The sequence below is a fragment of the Truncatella angustata genome (assembly GCF_020726525.1).
Source record: "Truncatella angustata strain MPI-SDFR-AT-0073 chromosome Unknown BKA67scaffold_10, whole genome shotgun sequence".
Taxonomy (NCBI): Eukaryota; Fungi; Ascomycota; class Sordariomycetes; order Amphisphaeriales; family Sporocadaceae; genus Truncatella; species Truncatella angustata.
In genome coordinates this window covers 2,241,552-2,264,617 of record NW_025763390.1, presented here as the reverse complement: position 1 = coordinate 2,264,617, position 23,066 = coordinate 2,241,552, and the positions used below count along the sequence as shown (strand labels likewise).

Sequence of the window (23,066 nt, the reverse complement as noted above, 5' to 3'; positions counted from 1 at the left end):
TCGTCTTTCCTGCTTGTTTCTAGCTTCACCGTTTGCGCCGTTTCAACGTATACCTTTTGCTTGGCGTATCAAAGCACGAGCTGCAAAATGAAACCCTGCGCTCAGGCCTGGAACATTGGCTCCCGAATGAACAACTTGGGGTCTCTGCTCGGGCCCTGTCGATCCTAGATCGCTCCGCTTCCGTGTGGAACCTAGATATTGTGGATGCCGGGCTCTTTAAACGGTTCCACCATCTGGCCTCCTAGCCCAACCCGCTGCCCGTCAAACTGTTACTTGGTGACGGCTCGTCAACTGCGTGAGATTGATGGTTCAATGGCCCAGTGTGGCCTTACAGATATGCACTACGTTATATTCACCAACAGTGTTGCCCCATAGTTTCTAAGGTGATTCGAACAAATCGCATCGGCCTGATCGTATTTCCACGCTTCTTGCTTACTCGCGATGAAGGCTCATGGATTGCAGGTGCTTTGTTGTGGCAACCTGTGTTTTCTTTGCCATGGCAGAATTTCTCTCCCGAGACTGGGTCACTGCGATTCTCATACTGCAACTACCCACAAAAGATCGGATTGGAGTTTAGGTTATTGTCTGGTAGCATTCTGGACGATTTGCCTTACTTTTAGTCACCTGCTTAAGTAATCCTCATCTAGTTAGCTAGTCACGTCCTATACCCCTCGGGTGGTTCAGGGCGGCCGCTTTGTGGCACCTCTCACAGACGTTAAACAAATGAACAATAACAATAAACGAGTTCACACCTCTTCTTTCAGAGTATACCCCTAGGTTAAGCTTGTCATCGACTGGATACTGTTGACGGCCTTGAACCCAACACCATCTCAAGCGTGACGTCTGATACCCATCGGATATATTTCCTACACCTACCCTTTAGGGCCTCAATAATAATTATGAGCCACTATGGGTCAACTGTGCCCCAAGCTGGTTCCGTCGATCGCGATGGGGCATTTGAATTCTAACAAGAATTCCATGTTCTCATCCGGTAATATGAACGAAGTGCATGGATACACGGGTTTATTATAGGCATGTATGCCACCCTGGCATGCCCATTCGATTTGTTGGTCCTTTCACTAACTCAAGCGCCTCACAGCCACCAAACGAGAATGACTGCCGCAGTTTCCATGTTTTCCTTTTTCGCCATCAATTGCTGCTAGAAAGTCATCCCTCTGTTTGAATCAGGATACGGAATACATCGACGTGTGGAACACCAGAGACAGAACATCAAGCAGTATCCTTTACATTTACCAATTAATCTTATCAAAGTCAACGACCTAGATTAAGTAGACGTTTATACAACAAAGCCTTGTAAAGAATTTCAAGAGACTAGAATGTCTCGTTTTATAATTGGGTCATGTGCTCCTGCCAAGCTGATGTCCCCGTGTCTAACCACCACGATACCACGAAAAACGGCCTTCAAACTGCAAGTTCTAATCTCACTCTGACGAGAAGAAATACAACCTTTCACTTGTGGATCTTGTCTTTATATCGACAATGTCATTTACCAATCAGGGTCAATGCTTGGGGCCAGCTTGGTTGAAACTATACTGACTGCCATGATGATTAGACTATTAAAATGGTATGGCCATCAAGGTTGAGAAGTTTCAATACAAGTTTCCAAACCAGAAAACGTTCATTCTCTAATAGCCCCCATGCCATCTTCGTCCCCTTCTTGCTTTCCCGAGTCTCCTCTACAGGGAAGATGTATAAGATGTGTCTGCCACTCCTTTATCAGTCTGAAGATCTTCTCGGTGATATGGAGGAGTCTTGGGTTTGACATAATACCCAAGAAAATTGTCTTTAGACACACTCATAACGACATACATGTGTTGTTTTTGTTCTGGTGGCTATATCGTCGGAAACATTTGCGCTGCCACATACCCTTACTTGTCGTAGTGCACTTGACCGGAGTACCTGTATTGTTACCAGTAAGTGTATAGGATGACTCGTGCAAACCAGAACTAAGCAATACCCCTAATAAGGATCTGTTCTGTACCAATTGGAGGATGGTTTCGATCCGAGACTGGTAGAATCTTTGGCCTGAGCAAAAATCGATATAGTCCTTAATTGTGACGTCACCATGCGCCAAGACTATTGCGTGAGAATTTGAACTGCTGCGGCCATCATTCCGCTAGTATTACTGAAGGTGGAATCTGAGACGAATATGTTGAGTTTGAACTCGGAAATTCAGATCGCATTGGCAGGAGATTGACACAAGGGCTGACCCAAACATTTTGCTGTACTGGATTACCTATTGGGCGCTGGGCAAATGCACAAAGTCAGCAATTCCTAGAGACCCTTTTTGCATACAGGTACAGATCCGTACGTGGTCTTAGCCTGGGTGTTCTATTGGCAACGAGAAGCGGTGGGGTTTTCGCCAGCGGATGAGGCGGTGCCTGCAGAACCACACCCTGCACACCGTCGATCTTACCATAGTCAGTAGGTATCTGACCACTCCTAACTGTCAAATCCGGCTATGTCGCCTGGGGAGCAGAGACAAGTCATCCGAAGGAACAAGGTCGTGTACCCACGTTACAATGTTGGGCAGGTAGATCTCTTGTGCGTAAAGTCCATGACCTTTAGCAAAAATGTCACAGGGGAGACTTGTCCCACGTGTACTATGCATTCTTCCAAGGCACAAACAGAACAATGGGGGCATCGGGAATCCGGCTTTCGTGGATGCAGGGCCAGGGACGGTGCCAGGATTATCTCGATCTGACGGAATAGATTTTGCGACTCACAAATAAGATGCAGGTCCGAAACTCGAGTATTGCCAGTATTGGCATCGGCCCAGGCGCTTGGGTTTTCCGAAATGGTATAAAAACTTGATCATCACCTTGCTTTGGAGCTTTGTGCGCAGGCTCCCGAGTCATTCCCCGCAAAAGCTGTACCGAAGCAGGTTTAGTTCCATCTCCACTGCGAACTGGTGGTGCGTCGAGCGGCGCGCGCGTTGTCCGATATGAGTAGCGAGGGAAAACTACTGGCTGTTTTTCTCACAAGACAAGGACAGGACGGTACAAACTCTTATGTTGCAGGTATCGTTTGGCGCGAGAAAAAAAGAACATTGAAAAATTTGAAGAAGAAAGCAGTCGAAGTCCTACTAGTCGGCAGGTCGCACTGCCGTCCTCTAGCCCCCGGGTTGATCGTCGTCTCGCTTCGATTGGATAGGTCTATTTGATTTATCGATTGGGTCAAGGAATCCGGATGGTCGGCCTTTGCATACTCTAGTTACTTGTCACCGTCCTTCATCCAACTTTCAACTGTAATCTTTCCCTGTCAGCAATGCGCATAGAGGTCAAATCCATCTAATCAGGGACGCTGAAATCAAACCCATTATAAAACACTTGGAACTCAATCAAAGTCATCGTTTTGGTCCACTTAACATCATCCCGTCTGCTTTCATTCCGTACAAAATCCACAACAACAATACCTTAGGTACCCAGGAACCCAGAAATCAATTGCAGCAACAACAACACGTTAACCACACTTCCTGTCGCATTCCGCCCGCCAGCCCACCATGCCAATCCGGAATCCTTTCGCACGAAGAGTCGGCAACGACGAGAACGTGCGTCCAGAGCTATCTGCCCAAGATGCATCGCATCCCGGGTTTGAACGAGTGGACATAATTGGTTCCAAGGCATCACCTGCGCTGAGCATCATAAGTGCCAAGAACCAGGATAATGGTGACTACAAGTTGAGCGGTATGCACCACCAGGTCGCTACCAACTGCCGGTATCCCGCGTGGTGCGTAAACATGTGCTGACTTGGCTTCAATCCATAGTTGTCAATGACAGCGGCGTATATCTTCCTGTGAGTGCTAAGAACTGCTTAAATGGCCGTATGCTAGATTGCTGACACAGCTCCAGCCCTCGCCCACCGAGGAGAAAGGATTGTGGCCCCGGAGACCTGCACTGCCCTCGAGGACGTCAATGGACACTCGGAGCAGCATTGGTGACATCGAACACTTTTCTATCTCACGAGAGTCGTTTGACTCTTACCGACGCTCCTTCGTATGTGGCAAACCAACATGGTGTTACACGCAATCAGCTAATTCCAACCACCACAGGATATCACCGCAAAGTCTCCTATACTTCACGACATACAGCCACGAACAAGTCTCGACTCGGCGCGCTTTCCGCGCATGCCAAGGACGTCAGTCCGGGATCGCTCTTTCGACAGGGAACCACCCACAGCCGAGGAAGGTTTCGAGGATGTCGGGCTGAATGATGAGACCAACAAGCAACCACCGCCTCCGCAACAAGCACCAAAGAAACGGGGCCTCTTCGCAAGATTCGGTGATTCGCAGGAGTCAAACACACACAGCACTCACGGCCAGGGCATGTCGCGATTTATTCCAGGACGCAAGAGGGCACAGAGCGGCCAAGGATCGGAACTAGGCAACATGGATCGGCCAAAGTCGTCACAGTCAATGGAAGGTCAAGAGATGCAATAAGCATCGTGGGTAGACAGGGCAGGACCGGGGGTTTCAGAACCCACATGTGCATATTTCATGGCGTTTTGGTAGGAGTTGCGGCTGGGTACTTGGGTATTTTGCTGCCATGGAATGTTCCAACCTACGGGTTGGACTGCCACAGAACCTGCTTCCGCCTGTTGCGTGCTCGCTCAGACTGCTGCAGAAGTTCGCCAAGCACTCGCTTGAGAGGATGACACTTTGAGAGTTGACTATACGAGACTCTAGCACACATTGGTAATGATAATGACCCCACAGAGATGAATTGATTATGCATTTCTCTTTACTTGACACGAGTGGAATCCCTGGCTCCCACGTTTTGCATAAAAAAGCACTGGTTGTATTCATGCCTTTCAACTCGGTAGTCCATCATAAACTCCTAGTCAGTGACACAAGATGCGCAAAGCTCATGCGGAAAACGGCATTTCTCGTGCGAAATTTGCAAACCCAGATGACGTGTATAGCTGGTTATGTGTATACCTGACTTCTCATTTCTCATTTCTTTAGTGCAACCATCAACCGAGCCGGTCGCCAGGATCCAAGGTCTTGTGACCAATTACAAAAGTTGACGGGCTTAAAACAAAAACTTTCCGGTTCCTCGTTTCCTGCCAGCTGCCTGCTCGTACATCTGCTCCTGGAGAGGATGATGCGTAGCTGAAGAGTCCTTGCAACCCGTCGCTTTCTTCCATCTCATTGCCCCACGCTGACCGTATACTCAATCAACCCCGCCAACGCCAAGAGATCAGAATCTTATCGGTACCGTTATCAAATTGATTTCCTAGAATTTTTCGACGTCAACGCCAAAATCATTGGGATAAAACCAGCTGCCAGCCTTAGCCCCGCTGCGTGCATCTGATTGCGGCCACCCTCCAAACCCAACTCAGACAGCCGCCTAACATTGCAGACCTTTACTCTTTTCAAACGCCCTACAAGATGGGAAAGACACGCCCCGACAAGAAGAACAAAAAGAAAGGCGGCATCTCCCGCGCCGCCCAAGCCGATAGCTCCAACACCAACGACGGCGCCAAGGCCATCTCGCCGCTCTACCTCGTCTCGGTCGCCGAGGAGCTCGTGCAAGGCGGCAATGCACCGGATGCACTTACGATCTGCAAGCAGGCGCTCGAGGCGTCCCAGCCGAGCAGTGACGGCGCCCTCGCGTCTCTCAACCTCCTCGGCCAGATCAACATCGAGCTTGGCGACTTCGACGCCGCGCGGTCCTGCCTCATGCGCGCCGTGTCGATAGACCAGGACGGGTCGCGAAGCGAGGAGGTCGGCGGCGGGCCCGAGAAGTTCCTGTGCCTGGCGCAGCTGAGCGAGGAGGGCGGCATGGACAGCGTCAAGTGGTTCGAGCGGGGCGCCGGCGTGCTGAAGGCGCAGATACAGAGGCTCGAGGAGGCGACGCCCCTGAGGAAACGCGACGAGGCGCAGGAGACGACGCTCGACGGTCTGAGGAGGAAACACGCCGCGTGTCTCTGCGCGGTCGCGGAGATCTACATGACGGACCTGTCCTGGGAGGCCGATGCCGAGCAGCGCTGCGAGGCGCTTGTCACGGAGGCGACCATGGTCGCACCGGACTCGGCCGAGAGCTGGCAGACGCTGGCGAACGTCAGGATCTCGCAGACCCGGATTGATGATGCGAAGGCAGCGCTCTCGAGAAGCGTGGAGATCTGGAAGGATCTGCCCATGGAGGATCCGAGCGTGCCCGACTTTCCCACGAGGGTTAGTCTAGCGAGGCTTTTGATGGAGGTTGAAATGGAGCAAGAGGCCTTAGAAGTACTTGAACGTTTGGTCGGCGAGGACGACGATAGCGTTGAGGTTTGGTATCTCGGCGGCTGGGCCCTGTTCGTCATGGGCGACAAGCAGAAGGCGAACAAGAAGGAAGAAGACGCAGAATGGAAGATGACCTGGTTCTCGAGTCGGACGTGGTTGAACCAGTGTTTGATGCTATTCAAGAAGCAGGAGTACGAGGACGACAGACTCGGCGACCACGCTCAGGAGCTTCTGTCTAACATTGCAAAGGAGCTTGGCGTTGCACCTATCATGGAGGAAGGCGAGGAAGAAGAAGAAGAGGGAGACTGGGAAGACGATGAGGCTAATGAGGACGACGAAATGGAAGGCTGAACGCTTCACATCGGGTCTGTCTCCGACCCTTGGCCATTGAGTGGTTCTTGAAGATGGTATATCAGGGCCCAGAATAACGGAGCGGCGTTCGGTCTGGCATTTCACGGCGTTGTCGGATCTCAAAAAGGTAATTAGTTTCTTCTTTCCAGCTCATAGACCATATGTGCCGTTAGCGCGCCGAATTTGCATTTGCTGAACCTATGGCAAGAATCCATTTGACAACTTGACAATGCTTGCGATATTTTGCTACTTTATGCTGTCGATACATCTCGTACCGCAACCTCGTTATGCGCTCCAAATCAGGCATGGCAGCAGTTCCCTGCACCCATCCACCTGGACCTTTGGTCATTGGGCCGAGAGGTTTTGGCTGTTCTGATATGCGCGTTCTTGACAAGGTAGGCTGTGTGCATCTTTATGCGGCAACTTTCAAGCCCTCGACACCGTCGGCTAGACCAGCCCCGTCCTCTTCGTCGCCCTCATCACCCTTACCAACCAATCCACTCTCCCAGAGCTGCTTGCCCGTCAGCTTCTTTTCCTCCTTGGCCCTGGCCTTCTTCACCTCGGCGAGCCTCTCCTCCTCCTGTTTCCTCTCCTCCTCCTCCATCTCCTTCAAGAACCCTGCGCGCCACCTCATGAAGGACTCGGGCGTGACCTTCTCGCCGTGGAACTTCTTGTTCTCTTCCCTCTCCGCAGCGCGCAGGACCTCTTCGTGCTGTCGCGCCACCTCGGCCCGTCGGTCCAGGATGAGCTGCTCGGCATTCTCCTTGAGGGTGGCGACGAGGGTGAAGACCATGGCCATCCCCAGGTTTTCTTGGATCGTTTCCTCGAGGCCGGACAGCAGGGCGTCCTTGTCCGAGGAGACGGAGAAGTAGGGGTGTGTAGACGCATTTTGTGGCGGGGAAAGGTCGAGGTGCGGTGGCTCGTCCGGATACGACTCGGGATAGCGTACGTGCAGAACTACGGTAGGGGGTTCTGCTTTGTCGGCTTCATCGTCGGGGAGGTCGAGGAGAATGGATATCCGGTACTCGGTCTCGGATACATCTGTGGTTGGGCGTTTCCTTTTTTAGTACGGCATAGGAAGCGCACGAGAGCGTTGGAGAGCGGACGAGGGGGTGTGAGAGGGATGGACAGGGCAGCAGGGCTTACCTGTGATTTCTTCTGGGAAGATGGAGTCGAGGACTTCTCTCTCTTCTACCTGCTCCTCGCGCCCCATTCTGACGGCTTGCAAAGGTAGGTAGGGACTGTGCGTGTTCTGGATGTTCTATAGTGCTGTTGTATAGCGGCTCAAATTACAGGGTGCGGGGCAGCTGGATTTAAAAAAGAGCAGGTGAAGCCGCTGGTGCAAATGCGCTGAAGAGCCAGCATCGATACTAGGGCATGTGCTTATTCGCGATTGCTCAAGGGCGGCTCTGTTCAGAGTGTTTACTGTAGAGGGCCGGTCCGGACAAGACGTACTTTACTTTCACTTTGGTGCGATGGCGACACTCAACTGCAGCCTGCTGTACTGTACTGTATGTATGTACTCCAGTACCGTATACTCTAACGCGTATAGCCTCCAGACATGTAAGTTACACATGAACGAAGCCATGCATGGTGGGGGTCCGCCGGGAAGGGACAAGGGCCTGTCTTGACCGCCCGGCAGATCCTCTAAAAATTTCAGGATACCGCTAAACTTTTGGTACGGGCTGCGCAGCGCTGGCACTGCACCCGGACGCCGCTATCTGCCAGTGCAACAGAATCCAGGCACTTTCACCACATCATCAAGCCAATCCTCCACGATGGCTCCCAAGGACTCCTCCACCGGCTACAAGCGCAAGCTGGACAGCAAGACCAAGGACAAATCCTCAAAGAAGCCAAAGTTCGAGAAGCGACCGCCCCCGCCGCCCAAGGAGGAAGCCGACGACATCAGCGATGACACCCCCTTCGAAGACTTTTCAGATGACCAGGAAGACGGCGGTGTCTCCCTGAGCAGCGGGAGGCCACCACACAGCGCCAACCAGTCCAATGGCAAGGCCGACGACGGCTCCGCCAAAGTATTCGAGAAGGGTTGGTCACCACTTGACACACAGCCCCCCCAAGACACTCTCCGCTAACAAAGGGATAAACCCCCCAGGCGCAAACTCCCGCGAGTCGCATATAAAACAAAAGCAACTGGCTGCTGAGCGGAAGGCCGCCAAGCCTCTTGCCGACGAGTCACACCGGGCCAAGAAGCTGTGGGAGAAGTTACGAAGGAAGTCCCACGTCCCCAAGGAGGAGAGAACCAAGCTCGTCGAAGAGCTCTTCTCCATCGTCACCGGCCGCATCAAGGAGTTCGCCCTCAAGCATGACACGGTCCGAGTTGTCCAGACCGCCATCAAGTACTCGAATCTCGAACGGCGGAGGATGATTGCGAACGAGCTCAAGGGCACCTACGCCCAGCTCGCTGAGAGCAAGTATGCCAAGTTCCTCATCGGCAAGCTTTTCGTCGAGGGCGACAAGGAGGTCCGCGATCTGATTGTCCCCGAGTTCTACGGCAAGGTCCGGAAGATGATCAACCACCCCGAGGCCTCATGGATCCTCGACGACATCTACAGACAAATGGCGACCCCCGAGCAAAAGGCCATCATGCTTAGGGAATGGTACGGGCCAGAGTTCGCCATCTTCAGGAGCGAGGGCAAGGATCTCACCGCCGATCTATCCAAGATCATCGAGGAAGAACCGAGCAAGAGGATATTCATCATCAGGTACTTGTTGGAAGCGACCAACCAGCTGATTCAGAAGAAGATGACTGGCTTCACCATGTTGCACGACGCCATGCTACAGTACTTCTTGAATGTCCAGTCAGGCGGTGACGAGCACAAGGAGTTCATTGAGATGGTCAAGGAGGACGAGAACGGCGATCTGCTCAAGAACATGGCCTTCACCAAATCAGGCGCTCGCCTTACCTGCTTGCTTCTTGCACATGGCACCGCCAAGGACAGGAAACAGCTTCTCAAGACTTTCAAGGATACCTTCCAGCTCATGTCGGGGGATCCCTGGGGTCATCTCATCATCCTTGCCGCCTACGACCTGATCGATGACACCGTCCTGACATCAAAATCCATTTTCCCAGAATTACTAGGCAAAAACGATGGCAATGAGGCCAGCAACCTTGTCATCATCGCCAACGAGCCCAATGCACGGTTCACTGTCCGCTACCTGTTTGAGGGCACCTCCAAGGCACTCTTTGATGCTAGTCACGCCCCCCATCTGCAGGTTCTCCAAGAGATCCATGAAATCAGGAAGACGACCAGTAAGAAGGACCCGGAGATCCGCAGGAAAGAACTCATCGCGGCCATGTCTCCTGCATTGCTCACTGGTGTTGAAGCGGCGCCATATGATTTGGTTTCGACGTCTTTTGGCTGCCAGGTTGTTCAAGATATCCTGCTTTCGAGCGTTGGTGACAAGACCGAGGCGCTCAAGGCCATCGCAACCACCGCCGAGGGAGACCCATCTGCCGAGGCCATGGATGTTGATGTTGATGTTGAGGCTGAGGCGGGAGCTGAGGCCACCGAGGAGGGCGAGGACCAACCTCAAATTGACCTTCACATCTCCAAGACAGCCCATGGCGGTCGCTTGTTCAAGACACTTATAGCTGGTGGACACTTTGACAAGGCGACTCGCAAGATCATACCGGTTGATCCTCCTTTGCATTTTGCCGACATTCTCTATCCTATCATCAAAGATCACATTGTTGCGTGGGCTACCGGCCCTAGCTCGTTTGTGCCGGTCGCCTTACTCGAGGCCGACGACTTCTCTCAGAGAGACGAGCTGAAGAAGATCTTGAAGAAGGAGAAGAAGACCCTAGAGAAGGCCGCCACAGAGGAGACGCCGGAACAGAAGGCTTCTCGCGAAGCAGCAGAGACTAATGGTGACGCAGAGAAGCCTGCCAAGAAGGGAAAGAAGTCGGCCCCCAAGAAGGAGAGGTCCGTGGGTAATGCCGGTGCAAGGATCTTGCTGGAGAAGTTGAAGAATTAAATGTATGGTACGACTATAGAAGCGAAATACCAACTGTGTTCACACGTGTTGACGATGACTCCTCATTACCAGTCATCACCGTCACTGGTCCGTTCTTTGTGGTACTAATAAACTTGCATGAACACAGTTGCGTCGAACGAACCGACTGCCGTATACCTTGAGCAATACGGGGCACTGCAGGGTCTTGCAGAGAGAGTATCACAAAGGCAGGCCTTTAGTCGCACGACGTCGTGGCGATGCTGAGGGGGATGACTGGACGCCTTAGTTATGCCTAACTGAAAAGAATACATTGGGCTTGGGTACAATACATTGTTTGAGCAGTGACTCCCAAGGACAGGTGTACTGAATGAGATTTTATATCCCCCCCATATGTCCCAAGCTGCGTATCTTTCGTGATCTTCCAATCTCCTCCCTACTCCCCCTAACTCCCGGCCCCGTAGGGATCCATCAAACAAATGAACACAAGACCCTGAGCTCATGAGCCGAGGCATGGCATGGTGCATGGCTCCAGACCGATCGGGTGACTGTATGTAACCAGTTTGATCTAGAACGACGTGGGCGCGGTCATGGTCATTCATAGCTTGACAAGATAGACAAGAGGCAAACATGGGCATCCGCTGCGTATATTTTTCTAACCTGCAACAATGTGATATCCAAGCAATCAGTTGGACTATGAAAGATGCATTCAGTGCTACCACATCCGAACAAGGAATATTCTTATTATATTGAGCGCAGCTTACTACAGTTTCGTCGACTATTTTACCTCATGTCCACTCACTTGCACGGTATTTTTCTGGCAGGGTTGGACTTTAGATCCAGACTACGTACAAAGGAGAGGTAGAAATCTGTCCGCTTCACAGGAGGCAATGGGTCCGGGCTTGAGTTGTGACTAAATCGACGTGCAGCACCGCGTTTGCCTGCGTCTTAACTTTGAAGCCCATGACCTTTCGTCCGAAAACTTCACCACCTCAGCCACCGTTTCCCGTGCCACTTGCACAACGCGAATTCCCCATCACTTATGTAACGGCTTTGCCGTCCTGTGAACGCATCTTGCAGTTTGACAACTAAACCTGCTCTCCGCCTTTGCCTTCTGCCGGGAGATCTTGACTGGTCATAGATCCTAGGTCTCCCATAGATCCAAAAACAAACCCAAGCTGCAAAACTTCATTTTTATTTCCTTGCTTGCACGATTTCCTTTCTTCTAAGCTTCTCATCTGTTAGAATCAGAATATTTGTCCTCTCAGCACAAAAAGAACTCGGCCTTTGCACCAACTGTTATTCAAGACAGGACGACCTGCCAAGTTTCTGTCTTCCAGATATCAGCAGCCACTTCAACCCCACCACAGATCAACACTCCATCGCATAACCGTTACCATGAGTCTCGGTCCCATGGGGCGACGCACGCAGGGAGAATGCCCCAGCGGTAGCACCTATTATGTTTGCAGTGGCCAGACAATATACTGGAAAGGTTGTTGCTCGGAGCAGGCCTGTCAGCCGGGTGGCTGTCCAGCTAATGCCAAGATCAACATGCCGATGAGTGGTGACTCACCCTCTACTTCTTCACACTCTACTAGTTCTGTCAGGGCAACGAGCGGCGTGGGCAAGCCCGTGACTGCTGGAATTGCCACAGAGATGGCAGGACCGTCGACGGGAACGACAATGACGACTGTGGCAGCAGCCTCGCTACCAACCACGCCTTCAACCACCATCGTCACTTCTGGGTTGGTCGGGTTCTCTCCGTCAAGCACAACAGCAACAAGCAGCGAATCTAAAAATGCCGGTCCAGCCACCACTACCACTGCTCAGGCCAGCAATGTTAGCTCTTCTGGGCTGCCCCGGAGTGCAATCGCTGGCATCAGCGTTGGAGTTGCGATTGGAGCTCTGGGACTCTTGCTGGCATTGTTTCTCCTCTACCGTTGCCGTTGCCGGAAGGTCGCCAAGCGCATGCCGCCGTACCAGAACAACCTCCGTGGCGAATTCGACGACAAGAACGTGGGCAACCGCGCTCAGGCAAGCGAGGGAAATAGACACGGTGACGTTTTTGCGCCCTTTGGAGGTAAGACCCGAGTTCTGTGTCTCTCTAATACCACCCTTCCATCCATCAACCCATACCAGGCGTTCTCTCGCGAAGGTGTTCAAGCTTACTGACCAGAAAATGTGTCCTCCAGGCCGAGCGAGTTCATTTGAATCTGCAGGAGCACTCAACCCCGGGTCACCGTCCACGTATCGATCCACCAAGAGCCAGAACGACGTTGCCGCCACTGCAAGCTATCCGAGCTCGCCTGCCGATAGCTACTATCTCAGTCCCCTCTCTCCGCCGGGTACAGGAGTGCCCTTGCTCAAGGGGCCCGCCGCCAAAGATGACGATGCCACCGCCAAGGAGAACAAGTCCGATGAGCCGGCTCAGCTCGACTCTAGGCCTCTCCATTTCGAGCTTTACTCGGCTAATGCCGAGAAACAGATGGCGGAGCTTCCTACGCCGTCGCCTCCCCAAACCCCGCGAGCTTCTCAGAGCCCGTCTTACGAGGTGGGAGGCGATCATACCGAGTCGCTGATTTCCGGCTCGTCTCCCAATATGGTCCAAAATGCACAACAACAGAAGTTGACACGGGTTCAGAGCGGCGAAGCCGCCGTCGTCTCCGTGGTAAATAGGCCCCAATCAGCACGGCCGCGCTCGTATGATCATCGTACACGTCTCAGAGCTACGATGAATGCTACGGCAGATGATGTCCAAAGCAATCGCCACGTCAACAGCTGGACTCATCTGTAGTGGTATCTGATGAGACAAAAAGGGGAGATTATGTCTTTCAACGCAAATACACTCTTTGTGAAGACGAGACATACCTGGTTCAGGGGCAGGGCTTAAACGGTAATGGTCGATATTCGAGAATCGCGTTGCACTTGAGTTGGAGGGGGGTTTTTTTTTCTACGAGAACATGGCGTAATTGCTTCTGCTTGATACCCGGTCCATGGAAGTTATATTAACCACGTCCCCACACATAAGAGTATGGAATGGCGACCTTCGGGATTTATAGCCAAGGTTACTTTTGCCATGTACATAGCAAATATGACCGTCATGGTAGCTAATTCATAGGTGAATTTAATGAGGATACTTTGAGAGGCTGGTTTTCTTCTTCTTCTTCTTTTTCGCTCATTCCCTGATATCGCCTCCTAGGATGCCCGCATCTTTTATCTTTATCAAGGTTCTTTTCGAATGTCTTAAGTAATCGTCTTATTCTTACAAAAATTCAGTCTCTTTTGTATAGGCCACATTCGTCTCATATAACAATTTCAAGCAATGACAACAAGAATTTTCTTGATATTCTAGTTAGAACATAGTATAACGTGTGGGTATTGTAAATATGAACAATATTGCAGCTATCATCTCTCACCAATCAACTCGGATTCACACACGCCTATCATGAGCATTTCCCCAGGGGAGGACCAGATAGTTCTAAAGCCTGTAATACGATCACCGAGGCGCTATAACAACCCCCGTTTCAGCAATAAGGGTGTGCCGTTAAGCCTTAAACACAAACCCCGGAGAGGGGAAAAGAGGAAGAGAGAAGGGGAGAGGAGGGTCGTATCTAAGGCTGCTCCGGGGGGACCCTCTGCTGGGCGGCGTTTGCTGGACCCGTTCGTTGCATGGTGGATGAAAATTTCCTGCATACCCGTGGTGCGAGATATATCTAGATGTCCTCCTTCCCTACCATGGGCCCGGGGCTGCTAAACAGCTCCTCTCCCCCCGTCCCTGGTTACGAGAACAGGTGGACGGGCTCTCTCGCCGGCCCCACACGGCCATAGGCTAAGTCAAGTCTGCACATGTATGCTGCCTGTATACATATTCTTCACTGCGATTTTGGCCTCCACAAAGGGGGCTCCTTGTCCTTGAAGACCAAGCCGTTCATGGTTGTAATCATCAAGGTACCCTCCTCCACTGGTACCTATGCCGGTTCACGTCTTGTCTTAACCTGTCTAACTGCATAAGTGAGTAATCTTTTAAATTCATGCCTGGTCCTGGACGATATGAAATGTACTGAATAAATCTCGAGGTGGTCATTAATCAAGCAAACCTTTCGGTTCCAATTCACTGGCACAATTTTGAGTTGCAGCATATCATAGCTGATACCATTGTGATCGTTCTTTATTTCGAAAGGTCAGGAAGGAGGTTTAGACTCTGCTTCCAGTCCAATGTGTTTATCTAGACAACTATCTGTTTAGACCTTTTCCCTAGCATGACGTTTACAAGTAGCCAGTAGCTGCACAGAGAGAAGTATGCGCTGACTGACCGGTTTGCAAAACTTTACCAGACAAGCAAGGAGGAATCTTTCTACACCAAATGGCAAAGGACCGAGTAGCGAGTAGCGGGTGAATCCTCACGTGCAATCCAGCTTCACTGACGCGAGTGAACCCCTTTTATTGGAAAACCTCCCCCCTCCCCACTGAAGCTCTATCCCAAGTCCAACATTTCGTCGCCCCATTCCCGATCGGCCAGAGGTACGACAAGTGTGATTTTGCCATGCAGAAGTTAATAACAAATGCTCTCCCCGGAAGTCATCGTCGCCGTCGCCGTAGCCATCCATATCTTCCAGATGGGACTGTCAAACAGCCCAAACCAGCTTTAGGCTTTCAAGAAGGCGGAAATGGCTGTCCGCGATACTCCAAGCTCATGGTCAAAAGACGTCTATATAAGACGAGGGGGAAAAAAGAAAAGAAAAGAAAAGGTTGCAACGTGAAAAACCGTCTGCACAAGTCGCCCAAGGCGACAAATAGGCTCGCTGTGAAAAGAATCGTGAAGAGAAGCTACCAGAGACAAAATACAAAAACCATTGTGCCCTTGTAGGTGGGATTTGATTCAAACGCCGGCCGTAAATGCTGACTACACCATTTCATGCTATGTCGTAACGATTCATAAATCCCTCCCGAATGGTGTAAGGATATGCTTTGCGTCTTTATTCCAAGAGAGACTAGAAAGGGCGAAGTGTGAATGAGTATATACCAGGAGTGAGACTCTTCATTTAACCAGATCCAGCAGGAACTGAATTGTTGTTCGGCCTGCCCCACCCAGAGTTACGCCACTCACGGCGCTGGCCATTCTCTGAGGGATGAGGTATGCTGTCGCTATCGTACTGGTGATCCACGTAAAGCGAGGGCGATTGTACATGCTCAGGACTGCGCCACTTTTGTGGAGGTGTTCCTGGATTGGTAGTGTAAGGCACAGCTGTGTCATGAACAGGGCGGACACTTCGCTCTTGTAGGTATGCCATCTGATCTGTATCAACTCTGGTTGCCATTGGCCTTGAGTTGTCCTGCCTATTGATGACCTCCGTGTCGTATTGCCGTGGACCGCCAGCCGCTCGGTCACCAAGCCGTTTAATTATTTCCTTGGTAGATAGCTCTCCGTTGCTGCTTAGCAAGCTAGGATCGCTGAGAACCTCCATAAGTTCATCCGGGACCTATCGCGCTGTTAGCCATCGCCGATTTATCATAATGACGAAGAAAAAAACCACCCCATAAGAAAGTGACAATCAAGCCATCGCCGACTATTGAAAGGAAACCAAAAATAGTAGAGTGGGGGCTTCTTTCAAAAAAGTTTCAAGGAATCAATAATCACTTACCATGCACATCTCTTCGTTCCATTGGATCAACTCTTCAACACAAGCAACAGCAGTCATTGGCTCATCTGAGAAGCTGGGACTGGTCTGGCCACAATAAAGGATATTGGGTGCCATGACACGGGCGAGATTGTGCACATCCATCCTTGATCCAGTATCTTCATCGACTTGGTGGAAGGTTGCGACCCATTTCAAGAAACTGAATAAAACTTCCAGCGTATCTCTCTCAGTCTTGGGAAGCAGGCAGCATGCTAGATGCAAGCAATGCCGTCTCTTCTCATCCTCTCGAATCTTGGTGGCGGCAATCCAGAGACGGTATAGCTTCTGAGTCATGAGAGGTTCAGGCAATTCTCGCAGGTATCGCTTCAACAGAGCAGCGAGCTGATGAGGCGATTCATCGTTCCACCGGATAGCGTCGCAGCCATCTCTGTCAACTGCGTTGACCTGCTCTGTTAACCTCTTAATATTTCCATTCTTCCGAAAAACACCTTCAACCGACAGATCCTTGTTCTTCAGCGCCGTGATCGTGTCCTCGATGATGGCGGGTATACGAAGAGCACCAGGCCCGACTCCGTCTGTGGAGTCGGCTCCATCTCTTTCAATGATGAGCTCGAGAGGCACACCAAACACGCCCTTCTTCTTTATGTTTTTGCGGTTGTCCTTGCCAGCAAAAGCCTTGCCGAACTTGTTCCAGAAGTTGGGCTGTTTCCTGGCTTCGATTAGTGACAGCAGCTCATCAAGTGAGAACTCGGGATCGAGCATGGGTTGCATTGTGAGCACGGCAACGTGGCGCACAATGAAATATTCCAGAGCAGACAGTTCCGAGAAATACCTGCGCCCGACCCTTTGTGGAGAAGGCTCTGGATTCATTCTCAACCCCTCTCCTCTGCCATCAGACTGAGATCTCTGGTGGCCTGACCCAAGTGATGGATGCGTAGTCGGCGCGCGGAACAGTCCTTGTCGGGAGTTTCTGTCATATGCAGTGGGCTGTTTCTCCTTGGCTTGCTCTGCAGCAACAATGCGTGGAATGTCGTCCAGAGTCAAAGCATCCTGGTGTCCGAAGTACTGCGCTGTATCTCCACCCAAGCCGGGCTCTTGATCCTCATCGATTTGCATTTCCCGATCTTTGTAGCCAGCATTCTCAATGCCAGGACCGTCCATAATTCGAGACGACCGCGCTTTCCTCAGACTCGAGGAAAGATGCTTGTCAAGGCGAGTACTTCTCAGTCTGCGCACGTCGTTGAGAGTGCTCTCATAAGACGACTCTCTCTGATGTCGTTCTGTTTGCTCTCCTGCGTAGGACTTGGATCGAGATTCCGTCGACAACATCGGTGCGCCCCGGTCAACCGACAAGTTGTTTCCGCTACGTGAGTCGTCATCGTTGGCGGGTGGAATGGCGCCGCTCTTCCTAAGCTGCCCCAAAAGCCTAGCGAGCGCTACTTTGAGCAAGAAGATGTATTGCTGAAGTCTTGAGATACGCTCGAAGGGCCCGCTCATTTCACCACCAAGCTGTCGTGTGCATGACGTGCAGAATATACGCAAGTCCCTCTGCAATTGCGCAGTTTCGAGGCTTTGACCCAACTCTTGCCCACACTCTACACAGTTGACACAAGCCGGGTGCCACCTTTTGTCGCCGTTCAAAGCGCATTCGCTTTCGATAGGCTTCCGGCACGCAGTGCAGTGATCTGAATCGTTGGCAGAAAGGGTAGCCATGCCGACGCTGATCTGCAGCGTGTTGTCTTCATTCTTAGTGGTTTCAATCACACTCAGATCATCCAGGAACTGGTATAACTCGACCTGTGTGTTGTGCTCCCTCTCGATCTTGAGAGCGCCCTGCAAGCAGATTCTGATTAGGAGTTTCAAGTAATGAGCAAGACCGGTTACCAAAGAAAGCAGCTCTTGGGTAACTCCCAGTTGTCGGACACCGCCTTCCTGTGTCTTGGATAAAAGAGAAAAGAAAGAAACGATCTTCTTGCAGAGGAGCTTTGCCTCGCGACTATATGATAGACCTGGTGTTTGTGTGTTAGCGGTGCATATGGCCGCCTCATTCATGATCCAACTCACCTTTCAACTCGATGTCCTTCATGGATGCATCCAGCTTGTCTGCACCTTGGAACAATACGTCGACGTGGAGGATGAACTTCTTGGCAGTCAGGATTCCATCGATGAAGGCGCCGTTGCTCACGTGGAGCAGCATATCCGAGATGCACGCGGCAGAAGACTCCTCGAATGCGGAGAGAACGCTCCAGATGCGGTAAACCTTCTCCTCCATCTTCTCCTCTTCTGTCTTGACTAGATTACGCCCCTCTTCATCCAGCTCCTCGGGATGCGTCTGGATCTCATCGGCTGGTGTAAGGCGTACATTCCAGAACTTATGGATCATGTAACACTCGGGATGCCAGTGTTGATTCTGGCCGTTGCGAAAGATTTCGACGAATTGCTTGAGGATGGCGGTATGGCAGCCATTGCACCGCTGCGCAAACTGAGTCGAGTAGTGGTAGCGGCAGTAGACGTTGCTGTCGTGCTCATAGTAGCTATCCTGAGCACCGAAGACAGTCTCGCACAGCGAGCACGTAAAGTGGTCCACGTGATATTTCCGATCGAGAGCTGTGATATATGAACCTCGCAGTGCACCTCCGCATTGGTAGCAGAGCAGACCCAGCCGCCGGAAGTAATCAGTTTCGCACAATGGGTACTGGCCGCCGCCCTCTTCGTCTTCTGCCGGGAAGAATTTGGAAGCTACTATGGTACCACAATCCTGCCGGGGGGAAACGAGAGTTAGCTTAGATGGGCAACGATTGGGGATCAAGGACGGGGAGGTCTTACGCGACACTTGAAGCAGTCGAGGTGGAAGGTGCCGTCCAGAGCGCGCACGAATTGTCCTGTCAAAGGCTCGCCGCACTTGTGGCAGATACGCAGCTGGCCACTGGCGGTTCGGCCGCGTCCTCTTGATCGGTTCCGCTCGGCACTCTTGCGGAGGTCGGTGGTGCTGGTGGAGCTCAGGGCGGGCGAGGCTTCCCTCGGGGGAGGACGCGAAGGGGGCTGGAAAGCACCATTCTGATACGACGGGCTCGGGGTCATATTTGGTCGCTCGCGGTCGAGTTGGTAGGCTCCGTCATGGGTATGAGTGTGTGCATGGTCGCCTCCTCCCAGACCGCCTCCGTAATCTGGGCCCATCTTGGAGACGGAGTTTGGGCCCTTGGCGATGCCAGACAATGAGGCTCAAGATTGTCCGTATGCAACGAGATTTAAATGTCGGGGATGAGCGAGAACAGTCGTGAGGAGCGGTTACGGTAGGACGATGGTTGGGCGCTGTCCCACGTCGGACCTGAGCATCGGGCGGCGGAGGGGATGGGATTCCAGAGTCGAGAAGTCAGATTCCACAGCGGACAGCGGTGCCGTGCGGCGCGTGCGACGATGGCTGGGGTTTGGGATGGTACGAAAATTGAATGCTGGGTGACGGCGTCGTGCAGCGTCAAAGACAAACCGGCTAGGTCCAGGTACATTCAAGGAGTGAAAGTAAAGTAGAGCAAGGTAAAGTCAAGTAAAGGGAAGTGAAGGGCCAAAAATAGATTAGGCCTTGTTCTTGCCGTGGTTGGATTGTCGGTGGCCAGCAGTGAAGCTTGGTGTTAGGTGATCCTTCGTCAAGTTCAAGCGGGCGAGCGAGAGTGGGAGTGGATTGTGGTTGTGGATGTGGATGTGGTTAGGCGGTATTGGACTTTGGACTTGGACTTGGACTTGGACTTGGACTTGGACCTGGACCCGGACCTTGCAATGGAGTTGAGCGGGTCACCAAAGCGAGAGAGAGGTTGCAGTGTGAGTGAGGCCGTTTGCTTCAATCTGGATTGGGCTGACCTGGGCCAGTTTCATTTCACGGTCGCGCAAAATGATGGATGGATATCCTCAGTCGCGTACTGTATATTTTTCTTTTCTTTCACAATGGTTGCGGCTGCTGTGCTGTGTGTACACCGTCGTATCTGGAGTAAAGGCGAAAAATCAGAAATGAAAATATAACTAATCAGGATGGGATGAAAACAACAACGATGGCGACCTGCTCAGTACGGTACGACGCCGTTATGCTGAGCGCTTTCCCCCCTGGACGAAATTGGGAGAAGATGCTTGGGGCGGGAATGAAGTATGTTGGAGGTCTCCCCCGTTATCCATACGCCTTTGAAAGTACTATGTACACCTTGCTGCAGACCTCAAAGGGCAGACCGCAGTTCCAAGTCGAGTTAGATTTGGCATGGGAAAACGGGTCCATCAAATCATAAATGTCCTACATACCTAAGCTAACTACTGTAGGGCCCAAGGGGGGGGGGATGACGGACGCTTGCACCTTGCCGAGTGAGGCACGCTAGCAAAGGGGAAGGGGGAAGGGGAAGGGGGAAAGGGAACATGAAATAATTACAGATTCCAAGGGGAAGTTATGTGAGGAAGATGAACGCAACAGAGTCAATGGACAGTTGAATTCGAAGAACTGCTGTAGTTGGACACACAAATCAACCAACACTCAACAAATTAGGCCTCGCCGAGGTCGCGTCCTACCCAGTAGAGTTGTAGCAAATTACATTATCATTTATCGCCATTACCATCTCCAGTACATACTACATAGTCCGCACCTGGAGTGGAAACACAAGATATCTCCAAGCCGGAGATGATAGATGCCAAGGGAGCCCCAGTCGACGATGTCGGTTGGAATTTCATCTAACTTAGCAGGTCGAATCTGCTGATAGGTATGGTACAACCAATTCCAAATATCATTATACCGATGCTTGGCCTCGGCCGGTATTGATCCGTAACTCGGCCGCCCCCATGAACACAAGATACATACAGACAGGAGATGAGCCACACTGACTATGTAATAATGCGATCGAGTCACCACGCACGGGATATCGTGCTGTACTACCGTAGAGCTTAGCTATTAGTTTGTGCATCGCAATTTCACGTCAAGTCCAGCAGTGTTTACGCGTACATGCGGCTGTCAATCTCAGAGCAGCCTGTCAGTTCAGTGAGCAACGCACTCCTTCTTTCCATGGCGAAGGACACGGAATGCACGTGTATTTTCGTAAACCTCATCGAGCTCGGTATTCCTGCGTGATAGCAAGTGCATCGACCTGCACACAATGTGCCCGAAGAGCTATGCATGCAGCCGATATTGAAGTATGGAACATTAGTTCATCTCATGCAATCTACATGAAAAATGGCACGCTGCCCTCATTACCCCTTGGCCTCCCTGCCTCCCAAGCCTCACCGTTGGATATGATGTAGTGAGTACATGGTCAGCACGCATGACGATATGACGTATGGCACTCAACAGACGACGCGCAGAGTACCCTTCCTATTTCCTTTATTTTATCTTCTTCATTGACAGTAGTGTTGTATTTTCTTCTATTAGTCTAGTGCCGTGATAAGAGAAGCTTATTAATAACCAGCAAGATTGCGGCAATCAGGTTTCGAGTCGGGGACCGTGAGAGTTCTCATGCTTTTCCGTGTGAAACTCCAGTAGAGGGCGCTGCAGGCCTAGCCGCCCACCGAGAGTGGTACGTACACACCTGGTAGGCACTGTGCGCTTGGTCCAAACGGTAGTGGACGTCAGACAGCTCTCTCCCGTATCTACTGTAGGTACCTAACCTTTCGAAAACTGCCCCGCCATCCATCTGCCCACCGACGAAACGACCCCGCAGTCAGTCGTGTGAAGCTTCAGAAGCAAGCGGCTTACCTGCCATCTTTCACGATAGAGAAAAACGCTGCAATACCTCGACCAGGGAAAACACCACTTCCTGTCGCTACACAATGGCAGATACAGAGTCAGAAGTCGGAGGCGAACTTCAATCCCGCCACGTAGCATACTGTGGCGGTAAGTCTACCGCTCAATTAACATGCAACATCGCGACAAAACACGTCGCGCCGTGCCCCTCCATCCAATCTCATATCTTGAAGCAAGCAAGCCGGCTAACTCACGCGACTCATAGTCTGCACACTCCCCCCGGAGTACTGCGAATACGGCGGTACGGTGAAGAAATGTCAAGAATGGCTCGAGAAGGCCAACCCCACGCTGTACGCGCAGATCTGGTCTCCCGAAGCCTTGGCAGCCTCGACCGCCTCCCTCAGCGTCGACGCACAGAAGCGCGCCGCCAAGGACGCGCAGAAGAAGACGGCGCAGGCCGAGAAGGCCGCCGAGAAGCAAGCCTCCAAGATAGCCAACAGCGTCGTCACCATCAAGCGGGTCGAGCGCAACAAGCGGAAATTCGTCACGGCCGTCTCGGGCCTCGAGGCGTTTGGCCTCGATCTGAAGAAGGTCTCCAAGGAGTTTGGCAAGAAGTTCGCCACCGGTAGCAGTGTAACAAAGGTGCCGAGCGGTGGCGAGGAGATCGTGGTGCAGGGTGACGTGAGTGACGAAATCGAAGAGTTCCTCCTGGAGAAATACAAGGACATCCCAGAGGACAACATCGAGTTGGTGGACGACAAGGCCAAGAAGAAGGCGTCACAATAGTCTCGGGGTCTGGGTGTTGAGGGAGTTTTCGCGCCGCGAGCGAGAAAAGAGGAAAGAGGCTGGGAGATCTCAGCATTCTCGACACGAATTTATAATGATTAGAACCCATTTCGAACAAATGGCGAGTAGCTCGAGTACGAAAGCCCAGGCTTGCTTGGATGTTAGGCATTTCGAGCCACTTAAATATATTCAATTCCGACAGCCCGAATCAAAAGGCCCCTCTGGCTAAACTCCTATTCTCCAGAACGCCAAAGACAATGATACAATTTGCTTCCTATGCACAGCCACAAGGCACTGTTGTTCGTGACGGCCATATCGTACTTGACCAGATACCCAAATGCCAACCTAATGATATCAGCTTCAT

At 51.7% G+C, this 23,066-nt stretch overlaps 7 protein-coding genes across 7 annotated transcripts; 5 read left to right on the top strand and 2 right to left on the bottom strand.

Moving 5' to 3' along the window:
• Nucleotides 1-3,523: 3,523 nt before the first annotated feature.
• BKA67DRAFT_664294 (uncharacterized protein) lies at nucleotides 3,524-4,459 on the top strand (the record flags this gene model as incomplete). The annotated part of the gene is made up of 4 exons (XM_046108345.1): nucleotides 3,524-3,707; nucleotides 3,788-3,816; nucleotides 3,873-4,016; nucleotides 4,073-4,459. 4 exons carry the CDS (start codon nucleotides 3,524-3,526, stop codon nucleotides 4,457-4,459), a joined length of 744 nt encoding a protein of 247 aa, XP_045952970.1.
• Nucleotides 4,460-5,410: 951 nt separating this feature from the next.
• On the top strand, nucleotides 5,411-6,598 carry BKA67DRAFT_526018 (uncharacterized protein; the record flags this gene model as incomplete). Its single annotated transcript, XM_046098719.1, has 1 exon — nucleotides 5,411-6,598. One exon carries the CDS (start codon nucleotides 5,411-5,413, stop codon nucleotides 6,596-6,598), a length of 1,188 nt encoding a protein of 395 aa, XP_045952969.1.
• Nucleotides 6,599-6,814: 216 nt separating this feature from the next.
• BKA67DRAFT_584350 (RWD domain-containing protein) lies at nucleotides 6,815-8,162 on the bottom strand. Its single transcript, XM_046104145.1, has 2 exons — nucleotides 7,745-8,162; nucleotides 6,815-7,639 (listed from the first exon to the last, which is right to left on the bottom strand). The coding sequence occupies exons 1-2, from the start codon at nucleotides 7,809-7,811 to the stop codon at nucleotides 7,011-7,013; spliced, it is 696 nt and encodes a 231-aa protein (XP_045952968.1). The 5' UTR covers nucleotides 7,812-8,162; the 3' UTR covers nucleotides 6,815-7,010.
• Nucleotides 8,163-8,376: 214 nt separating this feature from the next.
• On the top strand, nucleotides 8,377-10,594 carry BKA67DRAFT_595663 (armadillo-type protein; the record flags this gene model as incomplete). Its single annotated transcript, XM_046105189.1, has 2 exons — nucleotides 8,377-8,644; nucleotides 8,712-10,594. 2 exons carry the CDS (start codon nucleotides 8,377-8,379, stop codon nucleotides 10,592-10,594), a joined length of 2,151 nt encoding a protein of 716 aa, XP_045952967.1.
• A 1,527-nt stretch (nucleotides 10,595-12,121) lies between these two features.
• On the top strand, nucleotides 12,122-13,364 carry BKA67DRAFT_664290 (uncharacterized protein; the record flags this gene model as incomplete). The annotated part of the gene is made up of 2 exons (XM_046108344.1): nucleotides 12,122-12,650; nucleotides 12,763-13,364. The coding sequence occupies 2 exons, from the start codon at nucleotides 12,122-12,124 to the stop codon at nucleotides 13,362-13,364; spliced, it is 1,131 nt and encodes a 376-aa protein (XP_045952966.1).
• Nucleotides 13,365-16,116: 2,752 nt separating this feature from the next.
• BKA67DRAFT_103965 (uncharacterized protein) lies at nucleotides 16,117-19,811 on the bottom strand. Its single transcript, XM_046094842.1, has 3 exons — nucleotides 19,036-19,811; nucleotides 18,274-18,967; nucleotides 16,117-18,218 (listed from the first exon to the last, which is right to left on the bottom strand). Exons 1-3 carry the CDS (start codon nucleotides 19,384-19,386, stop codon nucleotides 16,198-16,200), a joined length of 3,066 nt encoding a protein of 1,021 aa, XP_045952965.1. The 5' UTR covers nucleotides 19,387-19,811; the 3' UTR covers nucleotides 16,117-16,197.
• Nucleotides 19,812-22,002: 2,191 nt separating this feature from the next.
• On the top strand, nucleotides 22,003-22,702 carry BKA67DRAFT_664288 (translation initiation factor SUI1; the record flags this gene model as incomplete). Its single annotated transcript, XM_046108343.1, has 2 exons — nucleotides 22,003-22,066; nucleotides 22,182-22,702. 2 exons carry the CDS (start codon nucleotides 22,003-22,005, stop codon nucleotides 22,700-22,702), a joined length of 585 nt encoding a protein of 194 aa, XP_045952964.1.
• Between the last annotated feature and the right edge of the window lie 364 nt (nucleotides 22,703-23,066).